At 36.2% G+C, this 17,824-nt stretch overlaps 1 protein-coding gene and 1 long non-coding RNA gene across 7 annotated transcripts in view; one reads left to right on the top strand and one right to left on the bottom strand.

The window, feature by feature from the left end:
* Positions 1 to 17,824, bottom strand: part of LOC139996218 (uncharacterized) — a 79,530-nt gene that overhangs the window by 417 nt on the left and 61,289 nt on the right. For 4 of the 6 annotated variants that reach the window (XM_072020474.1, XM_072020460.1, XM_072020439.1 and 1 more), the window contains 21 exons: positions 15,426 to 15,594; positions 15,306 to 15,351; positions 15,028 to 15,163; positions 14,204 to 14,360; positions 13,813 to 13,941; positions 12,975 to 13,322; positions 12,553 to 12,724; positions 11,914 to 12,067; positions 11,662 to 11,788; positions 11,026 to 11,226; positions 10,424 to 10,593; positions 9,377 to 10,315; positions 8,101 to 8,263; positions 5,245 to 5,586; positions 4,400 to 4,694; positions 4,168 to 4,309; positions 3,687 to 3,886; positions 3,462 to 3,614; positions 2,705 to 2,828; positions 754 to 1,930; positions 120 to 635 (listed from right to left, as the gene is read on the bottom strand). In XM_072020474.1, the coding sequence (XP_071876575.1) occupies positions 403 to 635; positions 754 to 1,930; positions 2,705 to 2,828; positions 3,462 to 3,614; positions 3,687 to 3,886; positions 4,168 to 4,309; positions 4,400 to 4,694; positions 5,245 to 5,586; positions 8,101 to 8,263; positions 9,377 to 10,315; positions 10,424 to 10,593; positions 11,026 to 11,226; positions 11,662 to 11,788; positions 11,914 to 12,067; positions 12,553 to 12,724; positions 12,975 to 13,322; positions 13,813 to 13,941; positions 14,204 to 14,360; positions 15,028 to 15,163; positions 15,306 to 15,351; positions 15,426 to 15,594 (5,577 nt within the window). In that variant the 3' untranslated portion in view covers positions 120 to 402. Of the gene's footprint in view, positions 1 to 119; positions 636 to 753; positions 1,931 to 2,704; positions 2,829 to 3,461; positions 3,615 to 3,686; positions 3,887 to 4,167; positions 4,310 to 4,399; positions 4,695 to 5,244; positions 5,587 to 8,100; positions 8,264 to 9,376; positions 10,316 to 10,423; positions 10,594 to 11,025; positions 11,227 to 11,661; positions 11,789 to 11,913; positions 12,068 to 12,552; positions 12,725 to 12,974; positions 13,323 to 13,812; positions 13,942 to 14,203; positions 14,361 to 15,027; positions 15,164 to 15,305; positions 15,352 to 15,425; positions 15,595 to 17,824 lie in introns of those variants that run through there. The other 2 variants (XR_011802171.1, XM_072020466.1) reach the window with 2 other exon arrangements.
* Positions 13,183 to 13,684, top strand: LOC139996758 (uncharacterized). Its single transcript, XR_011802346.1, has 2 exons — positions 13,183 to 13,324; positions 13,407 to 13,684. It is a non-coding gene; the product is annotated as an uncharacterized lncRNA (long non-coding RNA).

Here is a 17,824-nt window from a genome sequence, read left to right on the forward strand (position 1 = left end):
TAAGAAACTTGTTAAATAAATAAATAGGTTTTTCTTTTCTTGCGATTAGAATTGTTTTAGACTAAACTTCAACTCGTCACTATCGCGTCGATAAAGTTCCAGTTTTTACCCTATCTCTCTTTGTTTTTTTTTTTCTCCTAATTATTAACGAGGTTTGGTGTATGATTAAATTATTGTTTGTGTAATAACACAACGTACGTTTCGGTGTTTAAAAAACAACTTATATATTATTAATAATTCTATTCATCCGTGACTCTTTTAAAACACGAAAATAACACTTTTAGGTGTAATACCACATAGAGTTTCAGTCAAACGATTTTTAAAATATTCGTCAATTTATCGAAAAATACCGGTTGTTTTCCGAGTGATATCGATGATGATTCATATGCACTCGTTCACGGTTTATTTATTCCAAAAGGCGAAAGCTTTTTGTATCCTCTCGTTGTGTGGTTTTCCTGGCGTCATAGCGACCGCAGGATTTGTACGTTGCGACACTTGCGATACGTTGGTCGGTGATTTAGATTCTGCTGCCTCTTTCTCGAATAATTTGGCGGTACGACTCACGTTTCCGGTCGGAACGAACTTGCTACGAATTCTTCCGATTAGTAGCCTTGGGTCCTCAATTTCGTCGGGCACTAAAAACATATCAATTGATAAATATCGTAGCAAAATCATTTATCAAAAAATGCTTGTTACTCGTTAGAATTCGATTAGTTAAAAAAGAGGAGAAGGAAAATTATTTATTGAACACACCTTCATGCTGTCGATTAATTTCACGCGAAGCTTTAGTCACACCACTCAGTGTAGCTACCTCGATACTTCCTTTGGTATGTTTCTTTGGGTCCGAAATTTCAATGTTTCTTGCGTCTGACATTTCGCTGATTTCCTCCAGCGATGTCCTACGACTTTCAAATTGCTCCACCTTTTGTAACACGTTTTTAAGATTGTCACTATTATTTTCGTTGTCCGCCTCTTCTTCTTTAATCGACGAAATACCCAGTTCGTTCACTTGTTGCGAAGACGCGGATAAGTTGGAAATACAATCTCCTATGCCAGAATCTCGCGAGTCACCTCTGAAAACCCGACGCGACTTCTGCGAGTTTACACTCGATTCTCGGTCCGTTTTCTGCTTCAATTCTTTGTCTATTTCTACGACCGTATCCTCACTGATCGTCTTTTCTTCGACGTTCCAGGTCGAGTCTTGTTTGCATCCTGAAGTCGTTAATTCCGGAGAATTAATCTCATCACTGATCGTTGATTTTGTAGTAACCTCGTCCCAAAGTAAATCCTGATAAGATTCCGATTTGCCATTGAAGTCGATCGAACTCTTTTCTTCCACGGTTACACTCGTCAAAATCGAAATTTCTTCGGTTATCAAGGTACGCTCCTCGACCTGACATCGCGTCACGATTTCGGTTTCCTCTTCGATTCTCTCCATAGGAAGCAGTTCCTCTGACTGAACTTCGTTCTGGCCCTCAGTTTCCTCAGCTGTATCAGTTTCTCGGGTCCCTCCGGATCCATTTCCCTGAGAACACGATCCCGCGTGATCCATCGTCGGTTCATTTTTCAATGACGACTCGTCAAGGTCCGACTCGTCAAGGTCCGACGATACGCGTGTTTCTTCCTTTAGAGACAAGTCTAACGTTTCTTCTGGCGAGATGTTCATCTTTGTCTTATAACAGAACGAATACAGGTTCCTTTCTCGAGTATCTAACTCGCTCGTGCTCTCGCTGTTCTTTCCTATCGCGTCGTCAATGTCACTTGATTTTTGTTCGTTCGATGAAACGTTAAAATCGATCGTTCGTGGCGATTCAATGGGATTCGAGGGATCCGAGGTTGGTGAAGATTCTGCGGTCGCTGTTGGACTTCGTCTGCTGTTCGCTGAAAGTATCGCCATCCTTCCCAGTGCACGAATGGCATTTCCTGTTTTCTATCGTAACAAACAGAAGCGCACGCACACGCAACACGATCAAATCCATGCTTAGATTAGTGGGAACTACGGTATCGAATTTTTGTGATTAGTTTTGATAAAAACAAAATAATTTTTTTTTTTAATAAAAAAGAATCGCATAATTAAATGAATTGCTCATAACAAAACCGATCCTCGTTCAGGTTTTTCTTTTTTCAGCAGAGCAAAAGGATACTCTAGTATCTTCCATTTCGGTTTGATAAACTTGTTTTTTCTTTTTTCTAGCAAGATATTCATCATATTATACAATTGCTGGAAATGTATCTCTGAATCGCAATCATAAATTTATGGATCTCATAACAAATGTTGCTTCTATTGAATTTATTAGCTTTTATTCGACGATAAGTCAAGACATTAATTAATCTTTATAATATTAATTAGACCACGTTGTGGATTTTCTTTTCGACTACTGGAATGTATCGTTATTCGAAAAGTCGAAGAATTTGACAGAGAACGTTTTTGTTATGAGTGTATCAACTGTACGTGAAAGAATTTCTCGATACGTCAATTTCACAGTTTTGGAAAAAAACTATATTCGTCTTTGCTCTTTGAAAAGATACTATACCGTTTTACTCGGGATAATTTGCAACAGTTGTTTCAGATATTAGCATCAAATTACTTACCGTAAATTACTTATCGTTTTTAAACAAGCTCAAAACATTGCAATCTATCACAATGACGGACGATGTGAAAAATATAAAGTAAAGTAACGAGTATCGAGTTATTAATTCTTACCTGCCACTTTCTTCGTACTATGAATTTCTTCAGCTTTTCTGTCGGCAAAGCTATCCTACTCATGGCTTCCGCGTGTTGCGCCATCCAAGCATGTTCCAAACATTGTCTCGCCGACATTCGCGATCTGTAAACATAATAAATTAATTACATAGAAACCTCGATTAAGAATTTATAGAACATTTTAGTTACAGTTGAATCAGTAGTAAAATATGATTCTACAATCCTTGTCGATCGTTTTAGTACACACAGATTGCAGATATTTCGTTAGAAGGCGATGTAAATAATATCGAATAGAAGAAGCACGTCAGATGTTTGAAACTTATGAATGTAAAAGCTTAAGGCGTAACTTAAAAACAGTTTTTTCCTAAAATGTATTAAATGCCTTGTTCGAAGTTTTCATCCGTAATTTCTACTTGTAATATTCTAACGTAACCAACATAGGGATAATTTTCAACCTTTACACCGTGGTATCTATACATTTGCACTATAGATTCAATCGTAAATCATTGTCGAATTTGGTTTTATAATTTACTTGTAGTTTTTTTCGAAAATTTACATATTCTCCTTTGCTGTCACATTATATGCAACGACGAGTATGCCCACGTTGCGCAGAAAAAGTTAGTTTAGGAGAGTATAGAAACAAATGAATATTGAAGAATTTATCTTTCCTCTAACGCGAAGTTGATATTTCTCGCCAATTGAAAAAACTAATTGCACAGTGCAAAGGCTATAACTAGTATATTTATCAAACGCGTACTCCTTTCGTTTGACAAGCAGGCTGCTGATGAAGTCTTTAGCGTCGTTGGAAATCGCATCGAAGGCCTCATCTTCCAGGTCGTAGTCAGCTCGAGTAATGTTGGCGAAGGTCTCGGCGTCGTTGTCGCCCATGAATGGTGATAAACCGGTTAAGCTGAGCATTTACGACGTTGTTAATTATATAATAAACTTGTAAAGAGCGCAATCAAGTATTTTAATCGCTTACAGAACGTAACAGATTACACCGACGCTCCACATGTCCGATTCGGTACCGATCGGTTCGTAACTTATTATTTCTGGTGGAATGAATTCTGGTGTGCCGAAAAGGACTCTGATCGGTGTGTCTGGTTTGAGTGTCTGTGCTAGACCAAAATCGATGAGTTTTATTTGATGAGAAGTTCGTGTTCGACACATTATGTTCTCCGGCTGCAAGAAATTCATTTGTATTAACTAAAGAAAATTAATAAAATAATTTTAGCATAAGTTGAATAATAATTCATGTTACAACAGTTTAAAAATCGACAATTTTTCCCTACAAATTTAGCGATTCTTTAATTCTGTGGGATAGCGTAATTATTAAATTACTTATCATTAATGTAATTAATATAATTTACGGTAATACAGTAATAATTTTTAAATAATTTTAGAATAGTAAAATCTGTATCAATGTCCAAGGTTTCAACTAAACAAATGAAACCTTTCCTTACCTTTAGGTCCAAGTGCACCACTTTATTCTGATGCATATATTCGACACCCTCGCAAATTTGTTTCATGAACAGTATACTGTCTCTTTCGGTCAGGGTAAAATCGTCAGCAACAACCCTCTCGAAAAGTTCGCCACCAGAAATACTAAAGAATATAACGTTTTACGAATCAAATTATTTTTTAACGTTTCTATAAACGGATAAATATATATTTTATTTTAATATGGAAGCTTACTACTCCGTAACCATTATGATTTCTCGAGGACTCTCGAAAGCAGCCGCCAAAAGGAGAAGCTTCGGATGTCGCAACATGTTCATGATTCTAATTTCCTCTCGAACTTGCTCTCGATCCTTCGTTTTGATTGTCCTGACAAATTTCGCCGCGAAGCTCGTACCTGAAGATTTCTCCACCACCCTCCGTACAGTTCCGTATCGACCTTTGCCCAATTCCTCCAATATTTCGTATCGATGATTAAACAATTGTCCATCTTCCATGTCCACTATTCGAGCTTCGAACGGTGGCTTGAATTCTGGAAATGTCAAATGTTTCGTTGATTTTCTTCGTTACATGCAAAATATATAATACTTGAAATGCTGCTGTGTACTTTGAATCGTTTCTCAGCTCACTCGTATTTCTTTATCATTGTCAAATTTCATAAGCTCGAGGAAGAAGTAAAACAACCGGTATTGATATGCGTGATTTTTCGTCTTAATTTTTTCATAGATTTCGTTAAAATATCAAACTTTTTATATGTCAAAGTAACAGCATGATTGAAATTGAATAACTTGTGAACTGCAATAAGTTTACAAAATGTAGTCAGAGACAAAGATAAGTGGACAGATAGTGAAAATAAATATCAACGATGTTGCCTTAATTACAGCTTCTTTACATAAACATGTAAGTATTAATTTGAATTATTTACTAAATAATTTGTGTACTGTAAGAATATAATAAATAAAATTTAGTACTGTGTAGTTTTATTAAACTTCCATAATACCAACTTCCTATCTGTTTGATCATATCTGCCTGTTTAGTTTTCTTCTCGACTGTACTATCATCGTTTATAATTACATATTTACCGTCTTCGTCATCTTGCAAACACGTTTCCCCTTGTTTCGGAATTCGAACAAATTCAGATTCCTCTCCAGGTTCGCTAACCCCATGTATGTTTTCAGCTCTCACGCGGAAACGATATCTTTCACCAGGTATCACGGTGTCTGTTCCAACAGCTGGTAGCGTGAGACTCAACGAAAGACAGGATTCTGCGATCGTCATCCAAGTGTTTTCATCGGCACGGTTCATTTCCACGGTATAACCGGTAACCGTGCAACCACCGTCGTAGGGAGACGATCGCCAATTAATGGTCGTTGCCCCTGTAGAACAGCATATGTTTGGAACACTCGCTGGCGGGTCTGGTGGACCTGTGAAAAAGATTTGCGGACCATTACAATTTTTGTAAAATTGTAGTATTTTGTTTTTACAATGGATTACTTATGGATGACAGTGTACACTTATGAATGTACACTGTCATCCATAAGTTACGGGTTATGATATAAATGTTTATAATGTTTATAAAATATTTAAGAGACAGTACATAATTTTACAAAGTGGACTTACATTTAATAAAAGCAATGAATAAATATAATTCGTGTTAAAAAATAAATGACTATTACGAATATAGAATTTTTGTAAAATTGTAGTATTTTGTTTTTACAATGGATTACTTATGGATGACAGTGTACATCCATAAGTGTATGATATAAATGTTTATAATGTTTATAAAATATTTAAGAGACAGTACATAATTTTACAAAGTGGACTTACATTTAATAAAAGCAATGAATAAATATAATCCGTGTTAAAAAATAAATGACTTACGAATATAGTGAAAAATTTGTAGGACAAAAGTTATTAAAATCCACTATATATCAGTTTTAAACTTGTTTATCCGTTACTGTATATACCTATTGTATAATACCTATACTATATTATGCTATACTATATTATTGTATGGTGTCTGTACTTAATTTTATATTTTATAATTTTTACTTTAAATGTTAGAAACTCGTAAGTAGAGCCTTCGGTATAACGGTTTGTTGAAAGTAACTGACAATCGGAACACGTGTTGCCTGTGTATCATTTATTTTTAAGTCGGCTAGTTTTTTCAAACTCATTCGCCGTTAAAGAATGTTTCAAGGGCGTCATGTTCAACAGTCCATTTGAAATTATAAACAAGAACCGCCTAAACTGTTTTTCTTCGAACGGGTCTCATTAACGATCATATGGTATCAAAATGTCTTGAAACTAAAAAGTCATCAATCTGTGTATCTACATATACCGTACTTCGTAAACACGAATTATTCGTTTTCACAAGATTTATGAAAGAACTTTACAACAAGGTTGCACGCTCTAAAGTGTCGTCTTTACACTACATGCACTGACACTCGTTTATCGTGACAATTTCATACAACATTTTGCAATACGTTCACTCGCTTGACAATCAGTAGTAAATAATTCGCCATTACCCATTGCTCTTCGAGTGTCGTCCTTTTCCTTGCAATCACTCGACAAAGAAAACACTGTTAATGAATTTTAGAAATTGTTTAATTAAAATATTTGGCGAAAGTGTGACGTGAAAAATTTCTTTATGTTCTCGGCGTCGCGAATTATTCTACACAACTCTCGTCTTGCACAACACTGCCATGACGCGCACACACTTTTTCAGCACTGGTTCGTTTTATCGTGATCCCAAGGAAAGAGGAAGAGTAGACGAGGCAAATGGTGGGGATGGAAGAAGAAACGAGGGAAGAAGGAATTATTGCGCGACACGTCACGTGAGACTGTCGTCTGCCTTGTACATAAGAAGCGGAACTGGACCGTGTGACACGCGCTTACGCACGTGGAACAATGGATGTTTCGTTCTAAATTGCGTTTGAAGACACCAGGAAATGCGATAGAAATTAATCGAAATCGTTGATTTAATTCGGTCGAAAGTTCTTACGATTTCTCATTTTCTTTACTTCTATCGATCTAGTCTTCTAAATTAGTGAAAAATAAAAAAGGTTAGAGAATTATTTGCCTCTTTCATGTTTATGAAACATGGTAAGCTTGGAAATTGATGGAGATAATTAATTAAATTTAATCGAAATTTCTTAAGATTTCTAGCCTTCTCTTTCTGCATTTGTATATATTTCCAAGAAGTGAAACAGGTTCGGAAATCGGTTTGGAAATAGTTGATTCTGTGCAGTGATTCTGGGATTACTTGTCTGCTTAAACTTTTACGAATTTCTAGCACTTTCGCAAGAGACAAACTGCGAAATTAGTCGAGACAACTATTTTAGTATAATTAAATTAATTCAGTCGAAGATTTCTACGATTTCTCATGCTTCGACAAGTTTTCTAAATTTTTGTCTCACTGAGTCACGTACTTTCACGTATTAATTAACAATATTTTGCAGCAGTTTGATCGCGTCGGTAAAAACGTTTCCGCTTAATGCACTCACTCCAAAGAAGTTTCTATTTCCTTCTATCTAGTGGACAGGTAGGATTTCTCTCTCTTATTAGTGTTGCTGATAGCCTAGAATATTCTTAGTTTCATAGAGTTCGCAAACGAAAACACTGATTCGTATTGTTGAATACTTACTTTTATGCTATGCGCACACATATTAACGGGCGTTTATTGCAGTATAAGATATCGGGAATTTAAACTCTGTGATGTAACACCGCTCGCTTCAAAGCTTTGTAAATATAAATCGTCTTCTAGTGTTTGTGGCTCTTGTCTATGTTGGTAATTTGAACAAGTGTTCCATCTCTATTTGAGGCTACATTTACGTAATGCCAACATAATTTTTTTTACTATAGCTTGTATCTCATCGTTCGTACATAGGTAACGATGCTCGTTCGTCAATTTTAATATTTCTTTGTCACGTACATACCTTCAACAGCAACGCTGAAACACCGTCGGTCCTTTCCCAGTTTATTTTCCACGGACACTTCGTATTTCCCGGCATTATCGGCGGTAACATCGTCCGATATTAAGCAGGACACTCCACCGCCGTAGGTAATAGCAGTCTTTTTGTTTGCAGTCAACTCTCGACCCTTTAATCAAAATTCTCGATTAAACGGTTGATTGAACGCGACCAGAGACGGACGATTACAACTGACTGATAGGTGCCTATGAACGATTCCCATACATATATATAACTATGACATTACTATATATGAATTCGTAAGTTACTATATCTACATAACCGCAAGCGATTGTACATGACTACACGAAGTTAAATACGGCATTGAAGATGCAATTTTTATTAACGTACAATTAGGCCTTGTTAAGGTAAATTTGAGCTTGATATTGGTATCGTGTTTTGAATATATAGTGACTCATGCAAGTATTTGGTTATCTACTACAGAAAATTTACGTAGATATAGCGAAACTTTGTTGTAATCAGCATTGTAATCAGTTGCGGAAACTCAAACTCTTATGTACAAATAAAAGAGCAAAGACTAAATAGAAATTTTGTTATCACCTTGACGTCAGAATAAATACTTTGTCGTAAACGTATCGTGTATTTTTTCATTGTACATTTATTAATAATATTCCCGTTAATGTATGAGAACACTGTGTGTCCGAAGTCTAATAATGAGATAAGACTATCATAATTATGCTTATCTTATACACATAAATTTCGTAGAATATTTGCCTCTAAGCATGTAATTAACGTATAATCAACGTTATCTCGCTAAATACATTGAAATTTATTAATATAATATCGATAACAATATAACATCATCAATAATTTATATGCTTTTGCGAGTTCTGTGAATTTACGTTCGCAATTTTGTAACTTTTAGGTACATCTTCGGATTTCGTTCAAACTTAACCGATATACCTCAGTCAATATACCTAATGCCGATAAAATTTCAAAATTTTTCGTATATGCCACACTCGATACACTCATGAAAGATCTTTATAACAGACTGTTCAAATTCTTTCGTATTAGTGTCCAAATACTTCGTTCCGGGAGTCACAATATACTGATTTCATTTAATTGACGAACGATATCGAACAAAGCTTCTCTTGTCTCGTAACAGTAGCGTCTTTAACCGCACGGAGAACAAAAAACTTCTTGTATTTTGTTCTCGAATTACATTAAACAAAGTTTGACGTTTTGACAGGAGAATCTGACGGAAGATATAAATGATACTCACTGCTCGAAGCCACTTGACGACTGGTTCCGGATGACCTCGATACGTGACCCTGAGGACTACTCTGTTTCCTCGGAAAACCGTGACGTCAGCTGGTACCTTCACGATACTGGCAGCCGCGAATTCCTCCGACCTAATAGCAACTTTCTCCTCCTCTTTCGTCACGATTTCTTCCTTCCTTACAATCGAATCCTCCTCCAACTCTTGCAGAGCGCTTTCCATGCATATTATAGGTGTATTATCGTGTTTATTATAGTTATCTTGAATTTGTTTCGCATTGTTACCAGTCTTACACGGATCAGAAACCTCTGTTGAACTCGTTATACATTCTTCTTTGTTTTCAACTAATTTTGATATCTTTTCGTTCGATATTTCAGAAGATTTTTCTTTATAAATATCCTTTGTTTCTTCCTCGTCTGAAGACGACGAAATCCTGTGTTCATTCGATTTGTAGCGCACTTGTTGAGTAACTTTACGTTCCAACTTTTTCGAGCCGCGAACTTTCCTTTTATTCGTTTTGTTGGTCGCCAGTGTTTTCCTGGTATCGAGTAACGGACTTTGAAGAATGTTCTTCTTCGCGGGTGCAGGAGACAGTTGTTTTGGACCTGAAGTAGATCTGAGAGGCAACGAGGATGATCTGATTCGCATAGGAGACTCGTCTAATTGATTTCGAGGGGAAGAGAGAACGTCTCTTCTTGTCTTTCGCAGAGAATTGTTACGGCTACAGTTAACAGCCTTTGATGGCTTTTCCTTGTTAATTTCCAGCGTATCGTGACGTCTGGATTCTTCAAAATTCTGTACCGTTCGCTGCAATCGTAGTTCTGCTGTGCAACTAATCGACGGTCCTTTACCAGTCACGGATGCGATGCATCGAATCTCACCGATATCTCGCGGTTGTACATCGTGTATCCTAAGAATGCTAACGTTATCATCTCTTTCAACCTAAATGTAAAAGCAGAAATATGATATTAACAAATGAAGTTAACGAATGAAATTAACAAATTACAAAACTCATAAACGAAGTTTCTTAAATTAGACGAATTGACGCACCTTGCACCTTGAATTTTCTCTGATGTCCTTTCCATTGATCGTCCACGTGATTTCCATGGGTTTTCCACATTGCACCCGAGCACAGAAACAGGCAGTCTCACCTTTCGGTGTAATGACCGACACAGGAGTTTTCGTGAACTGCGGCGCCAATTTCGGAACACCTTTGTAATCTTGTGCACAAAGTAAAATACTTTTTAACACCTTCGTATTGAGATTATAAGTTGTTACATAGGTCAGATTTTAAAAGAAACGTATAGAAAGGTATCAAAGAGGTATCAAATGTTAAATATATAAAAGGACGAGACATGGGTCTAAAGTATTGCATGAATTACATCGCGTCATTTTATCTGTTTATAGGAAATTTGAAAGTGCAAAATTACGCAGACTACGCATAATATGAAAAAATATGTAAAACATCCAAAGTATAGTGCTTTGTATACTTGATAGGTAAAACACTTTTCAAATGAGGTTTTACTTTTTTAAATATCTTCTCAAAAATATAAATTTGGACAAAAATTCACGGTATAGTCTTAAGATATTTTGCCTATAAGTGTGGAAGATTAAAATTTTTCTAAAAATAAATTTTATTGATAAAAATGTACCTTGAACAGCAAACAGGCCGTTGCTAGACACCTCTCCGAAATTATTGCGAACGAGACAAGTATACTCGCCAGCATCTTGTGGACAAACATTGGACAATCTTAGTGCGACACCACCGTCGCCATATATGACGTATTTATGATAATCGTTGTCAGGTATCTCACGACCATCCTTTAACCAAGTCACCGAAAAAGGCGGTGTACCTGAAAAACATGATTTAATGCTCGTTGAATTATATAATCAACCATTTATATTAATTGACGCAATTGATTTCATCCCTTAAAAGTCGAAAGAATTCACGGGAAATGTAGTTGCTCAAAAGTCGCACTGATCGACTCCATAAATTGAGAAATAGAGAAAACTCACGATACTAATTTAGTTTGGAGTTTGCGAATATTTACGATATCTCCTAGCGATAAATAAACTTATAGAAAGAAATAATTCTTTTTTTGAGAAATTGAGCGTTAATGTGCAGTCAGGAAATGAAAAAAAGTTTACAAAAGAATGGAGTTGCTTAGTTTGGTTTCAGAAGAAGCTCGTAACAAAAGATGGAAAGCACCAAAAATTATACGATAGTTTACGATAAGTGCCAATTTATATTGTTCGTTGAATTAACATTATTTTTATGTTTACTATACCCGCAAGTCTCGTCTGTAGTTCGTAACAGTGACCTTCCATGACGATCGATTCTTCTGGAAGAGACTGTAAGAATTTCGGTGGATCTTTGTCGCACGTAGACGGATTATGAGAATCAAGAACAGTCACCTGTTATCGAAGAAGCAATTACGAAAATAATTATTTTCCATTGCAGGAAGCTAATGTCGCGTTGAAAAACGAATAGAATGCAGAAGTCTATGCCACGTAGTTAGCATATGTTTAAGATAATTTACCTGACAAGAATTCTTTGTAGAACCAAGGACGTTCTTTGCCACGCAGGTGTACTCACCCGCGTCGCTCGCTTTCACTTTCAAAATTTCGACTTTCGCAGTTGTCCCGTCGAAGTACCTTTTTACTCGAATCGATCGTTCCAACGGGCGTCCATTTCTGCAAATTTGATCCTTTGATACTTTATGCTTTGAATAAATTGTGATTACAAACTAGATACGTGAACACAACATAGAAACTATGCTACGAGTTTTTAAAGCTTCCTCTCTTCCATTATATCCTCGACGCGATTTGTCTTTGAAATAGGAACAAAGGAAGTCTTATTCTAACTGGGTAAAGTGTAAAAAATTCTGTGAAAAGTTCTACAGGATTCAAGCTCGATGCAGAAATCGTTAGGTGTTCGGCCATTGTCGCAAGACCTTTTAGACACTCCGAGATTTATGACTACGTTATTTGCTACGTGAAACACGCGTGAAAAATTAAAATGCATCTCTAAATCTGAACGAATCAGAAATAGATAAATCACAGAAAAATCTCAAAAAGTCTGTACGTGTGAAGAAATGGCAATTGTTCAGACATAATTGTGTATTGGAAGTCTTTCACAAAAATGATTATGTAATAATGTTTCAGAAGGGAACTTTTACCTGAACCACGTTGGTGTTAGACTAGGCGTTCCTCTAATACCGCAGTCGAGATATAATCTTCCGTTTATTCTGCTGGTCGTGTCTAAGAGGCTTCGGCTAAAAGATGGATACGTTCTAGGCGATGCGCTCCTAGTTCTGATTGTTCTGGCAACCGACCCAAGTAATTGACGATCTTTTTGAACAAATTATCAAAATTGTAATAATGAAACAACAGGTAATCCTATTCAGTTTTTCGAATGTTTGTGTAAAAAGGAAATGCCCATTTTTCTTGTAACTTAAATTAACGTACACACGTTATAATTACGTGACTATGTAATTACGATATATTTGAATAGAAAATTGCCAATTTATCTGATAATGTCATATCAACAAGTCTACCGTAATTTAAAGAATACGATAAAATATAATCTCAATTTACATACTAATTATTTCCAGGCGGGCACTGGCTTCGATACGACCATAATCATTCTCCACGATCACTCTGTACAGTCCTGCGTCTTCTTGAGTCACTTCGACGATTTCTAATATCTTTACGTCGTCTCTTTCCTTTATCGAAATTCTAGCAGTCGGCGTGACGATTATGCCATTTTTGTCCCATTTTACCCATGGTGACGGGTGGCCAACTACAGCACATTGGAATCGCACGGTTTCCCCCTCCTCGACCACGCGATTGTGCGGAACTGCGTAAAATTTCGGTGGACTGATCTTTGGCCGTCTTGACATCGACCTACTTCGTGGAAGAAGCTGCGGAGACCTTAATTCTCGACCATCTGTAATTGTTCCATTTTGTCACATTTTTTTTTTCAATTTAAAAAGTTGATTGGTACAAGCGACGTAAACCTTTTCTTTTTCAGCATTCAACGCAAGAGTTTGGTCAGCACCGTTTAATCGAGTCAACGTAAATTTTGTTATTAGGCCAGATATATTTATGGAAATTAAATTAACCCGTAATTGCTACGATGAGAATAAATAATTAAAAGGATAAAGATGAATACGTAAAAAAATAAGAAAAGGTTAGTATTATGGGATTATAGTTATTACTTTATTTAAATTATCCTTATGTAACTATTTTAGTTAAATTATACCGTTAACACGTACTTGTGTGTACAACACTCGACAAGTTATCATGAAATAACAATTGCAGGAGTCCGACAGATTTCATTTTACCAATTATGAGTTAAATCTTTCCGAAAGATTATTTTTTTATTATATTAGTAATTTATTATTATTATTTCACACGATCTATTTTTTTACGCTTACGCGAAACTGCAGGAGACAAACTCCTGATCGGTGTCGAGCGTGGCGTCGATCTCGGCGTCGATCCGGCCGATAGAAGTCCTGCGGGCCTCGTCAATCTTTGGCTCAAAACATTCTCTTTCCCTTCAGGCACTAAAACGTATTTAAACAAAATGACTTACAAACAGGCAGCTTTCCATATTTCTGACACGTATTTCAAGAACGTAGGTAGCAAACGTGTTTCTTATCGCGAGAAACTTCAATAAAATCAGAATCTGGCTGCACTCGAGACACGATTTACTTTGCAGATACAGTGGTAATTGAATAACACTTAAACCGAAGGTTTCACGTATTTGTATCACTTGACGTTTCCATATTGCCTTATTAAACGATCGTGAATTAAATACGAAATTACCATCCACTATTAGGCAGGCTGACGTGAATGCTTTTCCAAGGTCGTTATATGCCACGCATGTATATTCGCCCTCGTCTTCCGGATAAACATGTTGGATGCACAGACGCGCGGTTTCTCCATCAAAGTCAGCGGAGAAATCGCCACCCATTTGTAGAATCTGAATGTGCATATTACAAGCAAGTAAGAATTATCACTACACAGACGATATAATCTTATATAAACTTGCAGTTTCTTTATTTTTCTGTATATATGTATTTTAGTATTATTATTATTATAGTATTAGTTCATACAGTGTAGTGGGATATTAACACGTATATAATACAATATACCGGATGGGCTATATAATTCTAACACAGGGAATAACAATATATGGAATATGTGGAATATTTCTAAATTCGTATAAAATGAAATAATAATACATAGAATATCTCTAATTTTGTATATGTATAATGGTATAATGTGGTATACGGAATGTTATTATTAGACTGCAAATATTTATGAAATTATGGGAAATTCAAATATACAAAAATGTATAGGATGTATAGTATAATATATGAAAACATACAAAATGTATCTTTAAAGTAAAATTATATGAATTTCAAATTTACACGATTACATAAATTTCTATTTAGATTCTATTTCTTGAATCGCATAAAAATATCCATAAAAATACGGATTTATATGAATATTTAACTATTATATGATATTATACTACATTTATATATATATATATTATAGAGTTTAATTTTCGTTTTACATTATACCATTCAGTGAATTTCATAACCAGATATGAAAATGTTTCTTAGTTAGCAATTAATATTTACCTTTCCTCCACGTTCCCAACGCACCAATGGCGCCTCGGGAGTAGCGTGTACTTTACATTCAAGGGTAACAGCATCGCCGTCGCAACACCTCAGATCTCGCAGCTCCCTCGTAACTATCGGCAAAGTCAGCACCTTTCTGCCAATTAAAATTCGCAAGCGTCATTTAGTAAATACGATCGAGATATTAGTCAATATTAGCCGTTGTTTCATAAAACGTGGCGGAACTTGCCACGTGTCGCGTCATGTAACAGGATTTATCTAGCCAGTAATCCACTTACCCGTGCGTGACCCCTGATTTCTTCATTTTCTCCTCTTTGCCTTGACCTGAAAGCATGATACATGTATTATCCTTTCGTCTAAGCAAATCGTCCATGCTTCTTTCGAATGCTAAACATTACCTTTCGCGTAGATCTGCAAAGAAATCACGGCTTTGGCCTCCCCATGGCAGTTCCGCGCTATTACGGAATACGTTCCCGTAAAGTCGAGTTTCGCGTACGGTATCTCCAGCCGATACTGAGGTCCTTCGCCGACCAGCCGGAAGTGGGCTGCGTCCCTGTAGTAATCAGGCTGTAAAAGAATGAAAATTGGAAATAAAATATAAATTGAGAAGCGTTGAAGAAGTTAGACACAAAGTGGCTCACGATATTATTGATACAATTGAGAATTTGACAAAAATATATGAAGTAACAAGATAACATAAAGGACTTTCTATATAGTTGAGATTTTCAGGTAACAAAATCGTAAAAGATTAACCGTACATTTTTCTAAATGAAAAATATTAAAAGGTCCTTGTTACACGGTATTGAAAAGTTCTAAATATTCCACAAATTTTTCTTACATTCTCCATCAGGTCTGAATAATTTAGTGATTCGCTGGAGAATGTAGAACATGGAATTTGAAATACAGTAGAGCCCCATTTTATGGAGCGAAAGTTCAGTGTCTGATTGTTGCCGACTGAATTTACTTATCTGAACACGAACTGCTCTTATTTGAATCATAGATGGAGATCATAGATAGGATAGAAACTCAAGTTGTATGAACCGTGTATATTGTGTATTTCTTCACCAGGTTCAGAGCGAATCACAAATTGATCAGTCTATGTAAAAAAATTAATTTCTTCTTCACAAATAAAGCAACGTTTACAGTAAGCGAATTAGATGACTAAATAACGTTCTGATATTTTCTTTACGTTCGAGTGCATTTCAATAGCGCCACCAAGAACTTGAATATGTATTCGTTGCTTTTATCCGCACGCACTCTGAAATCTCACGCTACTAAACGCAATTTTTATTGCTGACTTCGATAACACGTAATCTGAGTGCGTGTATAAATATCCAACGCAAACTCGTGCTGGAAGAGCCATAGAAGAAGAAAAGAGAAACGCCACGAAGTTTTAAGTCCAAAAGAACTTTACCCTGTTAATGAGAAGTGATCTCGAAGTACAACCTCGAAGTACAACCTCGACCTGAATACCGACATTTCCGTCATTTACGCCCACATCGAGGTCACCCCTTGTGATCGAATGCTAAACCATTATTTATCCATTATTTTTATCGATTGTTTACAAAATTAACAAATTTATAAGCATTTCGCTACGTGTTTGGAAAACTTGCAATATTCTTACTACAGTTTATTCTCTCTGTGGTTTCTGAGAAAGAAATTATTATTTTCATTGTTTCGCTACATAATCTTCCGTTTTATAAATCTTTTGCTGCATTTGCAAAGCTTTTTACTATTTTTTATGGCGTTGTGTCTCTTTTTCGGTAATAGAAATTCTTCATAAATTTGGCAGCTTGACGAATCCGGGGTTAAAATCCAGTTGAAAAAAATGTTCTAGATACATAGAGGCAAAGTCAGGTAGAAAGAGAAGGAAGGGCAGTTGATAAAAGTAAGATGGGAAACGTCTTCGTCGGGGCTCTAGTCCATATAGGGAGCGAAAGTTGAACAGATCGTTCGAGACTGATCTCGTTGCTCGTATGACACGAGTGCCAACGCATATTACCGTTTTTTCATTACTAATTGCGCGTCTCTTCGCCAGACACGCCCTTCTTAAACCCTCGAAAATTAAGGTCGTTGAAAAAGAAAGGCTCGATTGTTTCCTTTTTCGACCGAACTAATCTGAACAACTAGCGTTTCAACGCGCTTTAAGTTACATTTAATTGTTCCGCACCTGACGTCTCTAACATACCTCGGAATACTTTTCTCTGTCGTTAATAAATTCTATTTATGTAGTTTTAATTTAGTTCCATTAAATATGATAAATGTTCGAAATACGTATTACGGGTTCCGATGTTTGTAAAAATTTTTGTCACGTGCTGAACACCGAAACTGACTTTGATTTATAGCAGTATGGTTGTCATCACGAAATGAAGTTTTCAGTATTTCTAATGCTCGAACTCGAATCGTGACATAATGGACCTTCTGAGACCCATCTGTCTTTCACCTGTCGCGGTTCGCCTACGATGAAATTTATGCGGACGACACTTCCCGTTACGGAAGAGAGGCGCCATAAACCGAAGCAGAGCCGGCTACTGCAAGGACTTCTTGCAATGTCATCTTATATAGATCTATATTTACGAGTGTAAAACAGATTGTCGACATACAAGAAATCTGTTTGCTGGTGGACATATAGAGAACAGAAACTTTCCGAGTTTCCGAGAATATTTCTGTTTTAAGGATTAATAGAGTATTATTTCTAGGCTGTTCTACGATATACATAAATAGTATATTTTAAAAACTGTATTATTAATATTAGAAATTCGTGGAAGAATTTTTAGTCAGCCACGCATAGAGATAA

Source organism: Bombus fervidus, chromosome 2, assembly GCF_041682495.2.
Source record: "Bombus fervidus isolate BK054 chromosome 2, iyBomFerv1, whole genome shotgun sequence".
NCBI classification, from domain to species: Eukaryota; Metazoa; Arthropoda; class Insecta; order Hymenoptera; family Apidae; genus Bombus; species Bombus fervidus.